At 31.7% G+C, this 13695-nt stretch overlaps 1 protein-coding gene across 2 annotated transcripts in view; it reads right to left on the reverse strand.

The window, feature by feature from the left end:
• Nucleotides 1–4833, reverse strand: part of LOC148628717 (general transcription factor 3C polypeptide 3-like) — a 70262-nt gene extending 65429 nt beyond the window's left edge. Inside the window, exons 1-3 of one of the 2 annotated variants that reach the window (XM_088593061.1) lie at nucleotides 4761–4833; nucleotides 2000–2189; nucleotides 1140–1286 (exon numbers count right to left, since the gene is read on the reverse strand). In XM_088593061.1, the coding sequence (XP_088449187.1) occupies nucleotides 1140–1286; nucleotides 2000–2189; nucleotides 4761–4763 (340 nt within the window). In that variant the 5' untranslated portion in view covers nucleotides 4764–4833. Of the gene's footprint in view, nucleotides 1–1139; nucleotides 1287–1999; nucleotides 2190–4045; nucleotides 4173–4760 lie in introns of those variants that run through there. The other variant, XM_088593070.1, reaches the window with a different exon arrangement.
• Nucleotides 4834–13695: the final 8862 nt, after the last annotated feature.

Consider the following 13695-nt stretch of genomic DNA (forward strand, 5'->3'; position numbering starts at 1 on the left):
TTTATGATGGTTTTAAATGGATCAGGATTTTTTGTTGTAAATGGGACATAAATACTTTTCCCTGAAGACATCTACTGTAATATCATTTATTTGAACTATGATAACTGAAGAAGATTTGATGCACCATCAGATGCATTGTATAGATATCATACCAGTACAATTCTTGTATTGTAATAACAGATATTCTTTACTCGGTAAGTTAGGATATCATTGAGTGCATTGATTATGGCAATATTGTCACTTAAGTTCAAAATCCTATTTCAAATTCTATTTAGAAAAAAAAACATCGGCATCTGACAGTAATATTCGAAGTTCCAAAGTGCCAATTTTATCTATTATTACCTAATTATAAAGTTTTATCTTGTTTATTAAATATACACATATTTTTCTCGATTTTCAAAATTTATTCAGGACAGGGCGATCTATTGCACTGTCGATGTACTATTGCATGGTGCAATAGTCTCCTTGAGGAGTCTATTGCACTGACCCCATAATGACCTTTATCTAAGCCTTTTGATTGGTTGAACTTTTTTTAAGCGCTTCATTGAATTGGAATTTACACACAAAAAACTTGTGTGTAAAAACGTAGATGTGACTCTCATCTACCAATTCATAAACATGGAGCGGTCAATTTCCTACTCCTGGTCGGATGGTTGTCTCTTTGACATATTCCCCATTTCGATTCTTCATTATATCTCATAGACAAATTAGGTAATAAAACAGTTATTAAATGGGTTGGATGCAACAAACCAGAACATTTGTCCTTTGGACAAATATTCTGGTCTATTGCAACCAAACCATTTAATAACTGTATGTTATTGTCTTAAAGTCATTCACGTTTAATAAAAAAAGAATCTCTACAATTTCAGATTTCACAATAATCTAAATATATAGTGTTGCTGATATCTTAGGCCAAAATGAAAAATATACTAGATTCTCATCCCCACCAAACCTGATTTTTCCGTCCCTCAAAATATTTCAGGATGATTTTCTGTCCAATTAAGCAAATTTCTTTCAAACTGGCAGCATTTGCACTAAGATTGATAAAAAAATTAAAAACCAAAATTAGTCTGACCGCCTGCCCCAACTTTATCAAAGTTGGATGAAAATCAAGAACTTTTTTTTTATTGTAATCATACCTTTATATTTCTTCTTTGGTGAATCTTCCTCAGTCATACTCTCATGTGGTGAAAAATCAGCATCATCAATTTCAACTTCAGTAAATGCAGGTTTATCAACTTCATTGCTCTCCATCAGCTCACTGAATTGTTCAAAATTCAACTTTCCTGAAATATTAACAATGATTGATGTAGATGTAGAAGTAGGGCAGATATTTCTTATACTGGAAGACAAAAATGTTTGATCACTTGAACAGACCCTGGTAGTCTGGCACACTGTGGTAGATTTATAATTTGAAAATACACAGAAGCAGCAACCTGTAGGAAGGTGTGGCACCCCACTTATGTTTTGACTACATGCCAACCAGTCAGCACTTTTTCCCCTACATTGTATATGCTGCTTGCTAGGCAGAGCAATAGTGATGGCTAATTTCATTGTCTTTAGAACAACCTGGCCAGGGATCAAAACCTGCAACTTACATGTACACACAATTGCAAGTACACTACACTGAGACCACAAGACAGTTAAAATACTAAGGTTTGAATATTGCTTCAAAAGATTATAAGAAAAATACATGTGTGTTGGTAGTACCATTTCCTCTCTTTGCATTATTAATAATAAAACATAAACAGCTGGTACAAATTACAAGCTCGATATAAACATGTTTGGGCTAACAGATGCTTAGACTTATAATGGTAATTTTGGTACAAAATTTAAAATCTTAACAGACCAAAATCCAACACTTAATAAAAAAGTAAAGATACCAGTGATCCAAAGAGGTTTTTTTATTTTCATTTTGGTATAAAATGTAAAATCATAAAATTGAACAGAGAATATTATTGACACACTACGATCATGAAGTTTGTCACCTACTTCATACCTTCCAAATACTGCAGTGTGACATCTTTTGAAGGCAATTTCAACTGATGTAGGATGCCAGCCAATGAATCACTGTATGTTAAGTGCTGTTCGTCTAATTCTACTATGGATTCTGTAGGCTGTTGAGGTTCTACCATTAAGGAGGATAGTACCTCTAAATCACCTATTTCTTCCTCCTCAATTTCCTCCATCTAAAATTGTTTATCAAATAAATCGTATGTAAAACTTATGAGCTCGAAAAAAAAGTAAACTGATCAGGATTGAAATACTATTTTATTGAAGTTTTGATCATCATGGTTACTGTAGCAAACACATTTTATAAAGACCAGAGTTTTATTGAATTTTTCATAATTCAAGGGGAAATTACATATCTGCTACTGTTCCATTAAAAAAATAACAATTTTTCGCTCTAGTGTTATCATTCCTGATTTCAAATGAGAAACTTTCAAAACGCCCACAAAAACAGGTATGACAAACATTGGACCCCAACCTAACTAACCAATATTAATAGAAAGAGGAAATTTTTTTTTCATTTTCATTTACAGTCAATAGTTTTCCTGTTATTATCATAACAGGAAAAATAAAGACTATTCTTTATTATGTGCATTTGAAGTAGCTTACATTTTTGCTATTAATGAAGTGACACATAATACAAATTTATATTACATGTCCTTGTTAATGACATAACAGGAAAACTGTTGACTTTAAATGAAAATAAAATTATTTTTCAATGGCTTTTGTAAAGGAGGTAGGATGTTGACCTGTATGATTCATTTAATGTTCTAATCATTCTTCATGCTTATAGCTGTTTTTGACTGGCAGAGAACGTCATAGCCAGAAAGTTCATACATGCATAAACTTCGCCAGATCGTTCATATATCCATGAACTTGAAACCAATATAGGGGCCGTGTAGTTCGAAAGAGTGTTGCAACGAACTGAACAGCATAATATAGCTGTAAGAATAGTTTATTACATGCACATTGATTTTACTGGTCAAGTCTATTTACAGAGAGTAATTTCAGCTCAGGGAAAGAAACTTATAACTGATTGAATCCTTGAAAACACCTTGTTGTAATTATCCTTCTTCCTTGTTGTATTTCCTTAATAATTATATTCCAGTTGAATTGTTTACATCTCGTATTTTTCATTGCCAACTATCACTTCATCCATGCTGCATTCATGGCCGTTGTGCAGCCGATAACGTGTAAATATTTGTCCCCCTTCCCATACGTGTGCAAAGGAATGTGTGTGTATAGAAGCGTAACATAAACACAGTGTATCAATATAACCGACTGAGGCTCTCAGAGGGTAACTTTGACCGTCAGATAGAATTATAAGGATTGAACAGCTATTTTCGGTCGTTCGTGCATGTAGGAACGGATCTCTCCACTCCAAAACATTACCATGAACGACCAAAGGCCGTTCATTGAGTTTGGGAGCTCCGAGGATGAGATAGCGTCCTCTGCTGGTCGTTTTCGGCCTCTAAAATGATTCAAGTTAACTCTGAGAAATTTCTTATAAAAAGTATGTTTCAAATACAACCTATATATGTCTTTATTTTAATTATAAGTTTTGTTAAACGGCTTCAAACTTTCATTGATGCCGACCGATGTTTACTCCAGTATAAAAATAATCCCTTGACGAACCTCGCATATACATGTAGATAATTGTCTATTTTTAGATATTTAAATGAACACATTGTTTACAATGTCTCCAATGTGTGGTCATCTCATGGACTGCAATTAATTATAATTACTCAATACAGGGCAGTCGTGAAGTATGTATCGACAATAAATGTCTTTTTTGACGCATGTACTACAAAACAAATATGTTTTAATATGCAATATATTTTGCAATTACCTATATTTCAATCTGATAAAGGCACGCAGTGCTTGCAGTGAATCTGTCTGATTCATATATAAAAATAGAGCTAATTGCAAAATATAGAAGGCTGCTCTCATTAAAGAATCTATACTCGGCATCACATAAATAACATACTGTTAAAATTTGAATAAAAATATTTTCTACGACTTTATTGAGACTTACCTCGTTTACATTGTCTTAAATGACTTGCTCATTCGTTTAGCCAAACGGCTTCTCCCTGAACAAGTCGCTTTTAGCTTAAATCATGCGTAACAAATCCTTACGGGAAAATCCCATACTAATATCCGCCATGTTGGTTTCTACGGGACGATTTGTTTACAAACAAAGTTCGTAAGTTCCCGTCGAACTCCGGTGACAATCGTCTGCTTGATTAACTTCTCGGTATTGTACGTTGTTCGCGTAAAATAAATCCGAGATATCCGAAATAATGCCGAAATGCATTCTGGGTTCTTGGGTTTTTGGACAAACCATTTAAACGTAAACAACATCTCCTAGCAACCCGATTACTGTAAACATGGCCGACTTTTTACAATGTAAATATTGGCACCTAGAATTAAAATCTGACCGGAATTTAACGATTCAATGTTTAGGGAGAAGCCGTTTGGCTAAACGAATGAGCAAGTCATTTAAGACAATTTAAACGACGGTAGGTGTCAATAAAGTCGTAGAAAATATTTTTATTCAAATTTTAACAGTATGTTATTTATGTGACGCCGAGTATACACGTTTTGTTCATGTATGATTGTATCTTCCGTTTTTTTTCAAAACATGGATCTGGCACGTCCAAAAATGCAAATGTGTGTATGTTCTTAACTAAACATGTTATTCTAAGTGACGATTATATGTCGACATCTATAAATATATGATTTTCTAGTACCATTTCAGATTCGTCGCTTTTTTTCTCTAAAGGGAACAATTATAAAGGGGAGTGAAACAATAGGCTCTCAATGATGCAACATGATTAATTCGGACCACAATCAATTCGTTCCAAATAAGTTTTCTTTCTTTAAAAAGACTAGCCGAGTCATATATTCGAATGGTCTACGAAAAACATGTCACTGAATTTTACATTGGTCACTTAAAACTTTAAAGCTCGTTTTTTTATAGTTTGTAACACTACGTTGACTTAAAACTTATTTATTGAGTGTATTATTTGTATCCGTACTTAACATGCATTAGCGTTTATGATTAATCATGATTACCATTGGATATTTTAAATGTCAATCATTGAATATCAGCATTATACATAATAATAAACTTATACGTAATAGTCATATAATTTATGACTGTCATAAAGAATATCATAATAGTAGGCGAAAAACGTAATTGGCCCTGGGAAACAGAAGCCCAGTTAATAATCAGATATTAAAGTGCATTATATAGAAAATGATACTTCTAGGTTGGTGTTGTGTCGCGCTTCCGCCCTGATATAAATAAACCATTTTAAGTACAGCTCTGCCTAAAAACCAGGCAGAGGCTCATAATAAGAGATTCGCGAATTTCTAGATCCCAAATATTTGTTATTGGGAATCTTTCTGTAGGCCCCACAGAAACTGTATTATAGAGGATATAAGTGCAAAGAAAAGTAGTCCACTTGGGATATTAAAACTTAAAATTTGATTATGTTCTGCTACAGAAAAGATACTGGAAAATTTCCCGCCAGAATTTTTACACTATAACCAGTAAAAAAATATTAAAATTATTATTAGGAAGAACGTGATTTGAATATTTTTTTTAGTTTGTAAAAAAACATTTTTTAATATAAATGATATACTAGCTCTTGCTTTCAACATACATGTACATTGTAGATTTATTTCAACTTGACAGTTTGATTCAACTGCTCAAGTGATAAGTCCTTTGTAATTTTCAGTGTTGTCTAAGCATGATTAGATGAAGTAATCTTTTTCATTCCCTTTGCATTTCAATTGTCGTCAATATTTCTTGAATATTTATCTGTCATAGATTTCTGAAACTTTTTATGTACATTATGTTATAATAAACGACCTTTTTCCAGATTAATGCTTTCCGAAATACCCGTAACATTCATGTTGAATATAACGAGAATGGATATGGTGAATATTTCAAAAAAGATAACAACCCCACCGGGAGGAAAAATGTCAGCTCAAGGCCACCCATAGGTTTCAATGAATGCCGAGGAAACCCTCGCACCACAGGGCAGGCTGCAGCTGGCCCAAAAAAATAAAACAAACTTATACGCAGATACAGCAAAATAATCAGGCAACATAGAAGTAAACTGAAAGAGAAAACCAAACGATACATATAGCGGCCATAAATGCATTTACAATGCGACGGGGTTAAAGTACTTCATAACCATGCGTGATCATAACCCTCCCCCTTTAAAACCTGGCTACTGTGGGAAAAATATTTACACAATTAAACACACCTAACAATCAGTTCAAAAAGGTCCGAGTCTCTTTTTAAAATAGAAATAAAGAAACTGATTATACGTTACACAAATACGTTACGAACAAAGAACTACTACAGAATGTAACTGACATACCAGCTCCAGACCAGTTTAAACCTACAAAAAGTTCTGCCATCGCTGTATGTAATATCAACATGCTGGGTTGAGAACCACGGTACATTATAAGTCATACAATAAAAACGTAACCCGTGTCATGTCGAAAACTGCTTTTAAATATAGTTGTGTTAGTTTCTATGTAAAGACCCTATGAACGATTCAAAAACATGATGTCTACCTTTCTCACGCTCATGATGCTTTTAGATAATATAAACAGAGTTAAAACGGCCCTTCATACGCTGCCATAATAGAAGTTTCGACAAAACAGTATGAAAAGTTGACATCGCTGATTTGTATTTTTGCAATAAGGTTCAGTAATAAGGATCAGATTTTCCACATTGATAGTCATCTACATCTTGTTTTGACATCATTTACTTTCTATATGTATCTAATAGATGTGTAGGACGACGCTAATACATAGGTTTTCAATTTTATTTTATTTTATCTGGATTGGTACTATGACGTCCATGTTTTATAAGATCGCAATAAGCTTCAATAACATATGGCTTAGGACTAAAACATGCCTTAAGACAATCTCTCAAACATAAACATAGGCTAGTGTTGCGTAAGGGCTCTTTCAATGGAAACTTTTAAAAGGATTTTTCGTACCTTTCAATTTCGTCTAAAGCATTCCATATGAAACTATGATCCATGATTCATCTCTGCGTTATTCTTGAGTTGTACACTATTTGGTAACATTGTATATTTTAATATTTATATACTTAGTAAATATTTCCTGATAATATGACTATCATATTTCTTATTACAGATACACAAAACCAATACCTGACCTAGTTGAAAATACTGCTCAGCAAGACCATGGTAAGAATTTTGACAATATATGGTTTGGTATTTTTTGTAGTACTATACATGGTTTTATAATTTTTTTTCAAGTAATAGGTTTGATTAAATATGTGTGTGAGGAACATGCAAGTCGAAAAAGAATTCTAAAAATGCGTCCAAAGCGAATAACACTAAAACTGTTCAATTAATAAATGTTCCACGCTTTTTTCATTCACGTCGCAAACACAAAGAAGTACGTAACTGGCGACATTCCATCCTTTATATTTTACCCCTTAAAACGTGGCTATTCCCTTAATTTTTTACAATTTTCTAATTTAAAGATTTTGACCCAACACAACACATAGGAACAAATAAATATTGCTAACAATTGCTTTGTATCACCACTCATTTCACGACACTTTTTCACATTTTGTGAAATTTCACGTTTACAATGTTGGTCATAAATTAGAACTTACGTCACAATTGAATTCGTTCTGTACAAGTTTAATAAGAGTTTGATCTCCTCCTGTATTATATTGCCTTTTTAAGCATAGAGTGTACATTGTATTTCATGTGTATACATAGGTATTATATATGTATGATTTTATGAAATGTTTAAGATATGACCACACACTAAATAACTCTTTTAAACTGTGCACCACGAGCAGTGAGATTATTTCAAAAATGTGGAAGTCATTCCTTACATCTTAATTTTACGATCAAAATTCAACCAGTATATAATCAAGAAATGTTGATAATGTCGCAGTCACATTACATTTTTTTTAATCCAATCAGAAAACTTTTTATTTATGAAATTAAATTATTCTTAGATCATAGTAATAACAGTAGGTTTTAGTCCATATATTTAGGAAACAGCTCTGAATTTTTCAAAATCTTAATATGTGCACTCAATGTAAAAAAATTATCTTTTTTCATTTCAAAGAAAATTGTTAGTGTATTTCTACCATTTTCAACATGAAATCAAATAGTCACATGATGTTTTTAATTATTCAACACTTCCTAAAATTACCAATGTATAATGGTTTTACGCTCTCTCTCTCTTAACCGATTTTAAACCTTAACTTTAACATGTATTTGTAGCATTTATTCCACGAAATAAAACGATTACGAGATGTACGAACTATTGTCATTTGCCTTGCAATTATTTTATGTCTGGGTTTTGCTATTGCAGTTTACAAAGGTATGATGTCAATTCTTTAATAGTTACTATACCCAACCTTTAGCTTTTTAGAGTACAAACTAAACAAATAATTTAATGGAATTACATTACAGAATATATCCAAATTAACTTTAAAAGGTATAATCAGATAGAAGAATTTACAGAAACTTAATCCATATATCAATAAATGTTTAATCACATTCACATCAAGAATCAAATTTAAACAAAAACAGGCTTTTACTTACACAATAGCGTGTTGCCAACTCCAAATCATAAGCCATAAAAACCGAACCAACCAAGAAGTGTTTTTGAGAGTTATTAAAGAGGTACGAGATGAACTCAGTTAGATTTTATGGAGGATTTTAGTATTCCTGTAAATATTTTGATATTCTTATATTCATTGCTGCTAGGTTGTTACATGATTCATTGATCCATCTACAGTTTTTGCAATTTGAGACAGTTTAAGTACTATTGCGTCACTCATTTAAACGTAATATTTTAGAGTTTTTGGGGCCTGACAGATTTCTGGAAAAATAGAAAAGATAAAAAAAAAATCAGACGTTATTTTCTATAAAAAGACAGGTCTGTGTCAAATTTCATTACATGATAGCTTAAGTTACTGGTACATGTAAATATGTGACCTATTATTATTTTTGAAAATCTACTAATGAAGTAAACAAAACATAAAAAAGTATACAATACATGAAAGGGAATAAACTTTATATTTGTAATAATTTGAGAAATTCTATCTTTTACATGTAGTATAAGTCATCTTTATTCAAGAGAAATATGTTGTTCAGCCATATCAATGGACGCATCAGCTTAAGGAAATCGAGGAAGCGTTTGAAGAAGAAAAAAGGAGAAACGTGTAATTTTACGAGGTTTAAGATAGCTATGATTATTATGATTCGTGACGTGTATTTTTAAGATGCTAGGTGACAAATCTCAGCCTTTCATTCTTTTTTTTATTTACTTTATTCTTGTCCAACGCAGTTGTTATACGTTAGTGTCAACTTCATTGCATTAAGGTTTCTTTCATCGTGTACAGTTAAGATGCTGAAAATGTAAATTCCTTCCTATCTAAGAGCTAAGAGTATTAACTAAGATAATTAAGTATCAGTCTTTATAAAAATTAGACAACAGGTGATTCATGTATGTCAAAAACCCACCAATCTCACTTTTGTTTGTTATTCAGAAATAACAGTTACCGATCACATAACCGGTCTTCGTCTTTCATTTGGTTGCTGTGCTTTTGAGATAAAAATTGTATAGATTGCACAATCTACGGTTTTACCATCTGTTGAACACCAATGATTACGTTATATTGAAAATGAATGTATATGAATATATCCATCTAGTCATTAGAGTTTATCTTTTGAAGTATTCTGCCCAAAAGACAATTCATTATGTTATAATTTGTCTAAATAATGTGATTGCTTTTTAAATTTGAAACATGAAAAACTTGACCGCAATATTTAAAACAATAGATGAAGGTTTAATGTATGAAAAAAGTATGAAATTACCTATGGTTTACATAGGTAAAAAACCGTTAGTTGAATTCCACGTCTTTTTTTCACATTAAACAAGCAAGTTAATCATAGCGCCAAAGAATATATTCGGACGATCGCTTGGGAAACTTGGGTAATGTCGCCATTCATAGATGTTCACTGCATTATTTAAGACCCAAACAAATTATTCAATGTAGCCCGAGCGTCTTTAAACATTATATTTGACTACAGAAAAACAAATCCTTATTAAACGTTCTATCAAAGTTTCATGTTTGTCGACCCCTCTGGTCAATGCGTATGAACAATAAATTCATAGCGTGTACATTGGCAATATTTATATGATTGGTATTGTAATAAGACAAAAGCGTTAAATTCATAATGTTAGTAACTCTGATATTCATTGTATTTCAGAAATGTTGCGACGAATATTATATTTACTTATTTAAGACAATCCTTTTCCTTTAAACCTGAAAAATTAATATTCGTTAAGATTTGTAAAACGTTATACTTAAATGTCTGAAACACATTATAAAACTGGTTTATGAGTGAAGATTAAGCGATGGGTCAGGTACCTGATATATTAATAAATCTGTAAAATTATGAATATTGTTTTACACTTGTACTCCTTCTTATGTTGTAAATCCCACTAAAGTGGTAATAAATGTTCTCTGCTCAGTAGCACTTTTATTTTTCCAATTAATTAAATGTAGTCTAGATGAGACAGAAAACACACGTGAGGACAATAAAAATGACTTTAAATATGGTATTTATATTTTGAGCCTAATATTTTTTAATTTTATTTAAATAAAAACAACGTTTTATTCCCAGTAAACAAAGCTTTAATCTATTCAAATTAAATATGTAGCCATCGAGGAAAATTAATATCAGCGCCAAGTTTTATGTTATGAAATAAAACATATTTTGAGTAAATGTGACTCTGATCTACTCATTCCTTAACCAAGAAATGTGTTTTTTACAAAAAATATTGATATATTTTCAGTTTCACTACATTTGATTTTGAAAAAAAAACAATTTTGAAAAAAAACTTAAATTTACATGGACCTATATGAAAACACTCTTTGCTCTGTTTTTTTTTTAAATATAAACTGCAAGTATGTTTTAAATGTATGAGAAAAAAGGACGCATCTACATTGTGAATTAATTTCAATAAAGTAAGGAAGTAAGGCCCGTTTTGCCCTTTCATGGACGTAATTCACCCTGATAAATAAAAATTATGAAATAACCTTTATATCTATTAATATCAATTGTGTTTATATCACACAGGATTGCATGGATCTGGAAAAACACAGGCTGCTCATAGATATTGTAATGACATGAAGGCAAAGTATTCCATAGTAACTGAAATACAACTGAATAAAAGTAAGTTGGTATCTAAGACATTTTTGGACTTTACAGATGATATATTAAAATACAAAATTATGCAATCGACAGATATTGACTTTGATAAAATCACTTCACATATAAAAGATTACTTCAATTATCCGGAAAGGCAAGATTTCCGTTTGTTGCTTTTTAATGATAATGTTGATGCGAGTATAATTAAAGGCTGTAGGAGCATAACAAAGGCATTTTTTCTTAAATGATTGATAATGTTCCAAATATGAATATTATAGTAGCAACAACAGACGTAACGTTTTTAGAAGTTGTCGGATAGTAGTTATGCACTGATTGATGGAATAACTGAACATGAGTATATGTCTTTGATTAAAGAATTCAAATTCAAACATTCATCAGATCACAATATTTCCAAATTAGTGAACGAGATAGATAGTTTGCCACTTGTCTAGGCGAGTGCAATCTGTTATATGACAGTAAACAAAAAGACATCAAATATGTTTTTACAGGATTATCACTGTAACTCATCGCGAATGTTAAAAGCAATTGATAATAGCGTTCTAATGTTCTTGAAACGTGTCATTTTCAATTTCAACCTTGCAAATGGATGAAACTGATTTAGTTATTCACACACTCCAAGAGGTCTCGCTATGAAATAGTAAAGCAAAAGATTTACCAAGAGCTGAAAGTCTGATGTCAATGAACAATGTTGAAAGAGAAATGTATGAACACAGTCAACTCTCGTTACTACAGCAGCTTTGGAATTAACCGAATGTCAAATGTCCAATGACGAATGGAAAGAGAAACTAGAATTCTTGCTAAAAATGTTTTGCTTAGAAATAAACATTGATGCAAGAATTGGTTTAACAGTCGCACGTAATGTTTTATTTGTCCATCATGCTGAAAAATTAATAGGGTATTTGAAAGGCGTTACCGTAGAGCAAAAATAAGAATGTATTTGGAGATTTTTGATTGCATACTTGCAATGCAGGGTGGGTTCATTATACCTTTTCCAGCGTACAAAAGTCGAAGACGCACATGTTCATTTCATGAAAGCCCACTGTGTTTGTTTATCAGTTGTAGAAGATAAATATTTTTTTACCAAAAAAATTATGTACCAATCGGATTGAACATGCGTACGAAGCGATATGCGCTCATTCTGAAATCCAAAATGTTTGCCTCTAAGTTTTAGATAAGACTATGGAAGAAGAATTGGCACGTGAATTCGTACTCATGAAAATACGAAATCTACCTGATATTGAAGTGATATGTAAAAAATAATAAAGATCGTGATGTTTATAAGTCATTGTATTTGTCGCAGGAAGACTACGATTACTTTTTAGGGAAAGGCTGTGACAGCTATTCAAACTTAAAAGGCAATGTCCAAAAGATCACACAGGTGTTCAGTGGTAGTTAAGTAGAACACATTGGTATAATGTAGGGCAGATTTCTATATAGAGAGCTATTTAAATTACCTAGTAGCCTACCAAGATTTGTATTGAAATTGGAACTGGTCCTTTTCAACTCGCTGTAAGACCCGAAAGCAGTGGTTGTATAGATTCTTTGTAGACATCATAATTAACTTGACAGTTTAATTGAACATGTTGTTAATCCGTTAGTCTCCCATCAGTTTGGTGGGAACTACCTTTGTGTTTTACGACTGTATATGTTTTTTATTGTTTCAATGATAACATTTAGATTCTTGATTTCAGAAGATTTTTTTCAACGAACATTATTAAAAATAAAATAAAAAATAAAAAAAAAATAATTTTCTGCATGCGGGTTAATGCGACAATACATATACTCATAATGTTAACTCTTTTATTATCAGATGATAAAATGATTCATGAAGTGAAGAATTTAGTCAATATGACATTTCGCTATTCAAATTGCTAGATTTAAATCAATTTGACTTTGTGTATGATAATGTAATAAATTAATATGTGTATAATATATGTATAATGAATCAATTATCCACATGCACTTTTCCTGCAAACTTGGTTTCCTGAGTAAATAACAACAAAAATACAGCGAAGCATCATAATGATGAAAAATACAGACATAAAAACCAAAGTACATGGCAAAAACGTGAAAACAAATGCTTACACAATGTAGCTGATAGAATGAAATACAATTACATATTTAAACTGAGAATAAGACACTCCACAAAAAGCTAACACAATTGTCATATATATACCCACTGAAAACCGCTATTGACATCACGTGCTCCTGATGCGTAAGCATGTTTTGTTACGTCAGCTGACCCCGTTGATTACAGATGAGTAAAATCCGTTAAGAGTCGTGCCACAATAATGTGACTGCATATTAAGTTTAAGGCAGTCATTTATCTTAATTAAATTTTATGAGACTTTAAGGCACTTAGGCGACATTTTACAAAATAAAAAGTGTAAAAACATTAACATAAAGTTCTATCAAATTTATA

Source organism: Perna viridis, chromosome 1 (assembly GCF_037379345.1).
Source record: "Perna viridis isolate PV_CMFRI_1.1 ecotype Kerala chromosome 1, ASM3737934v1, whole genome shotgun sequence".
NCBI lineage: Eukaryota > Metazoa > Mollusca > Bivalvia > Mytilida > Mytilidae > Perna > Perna viridis.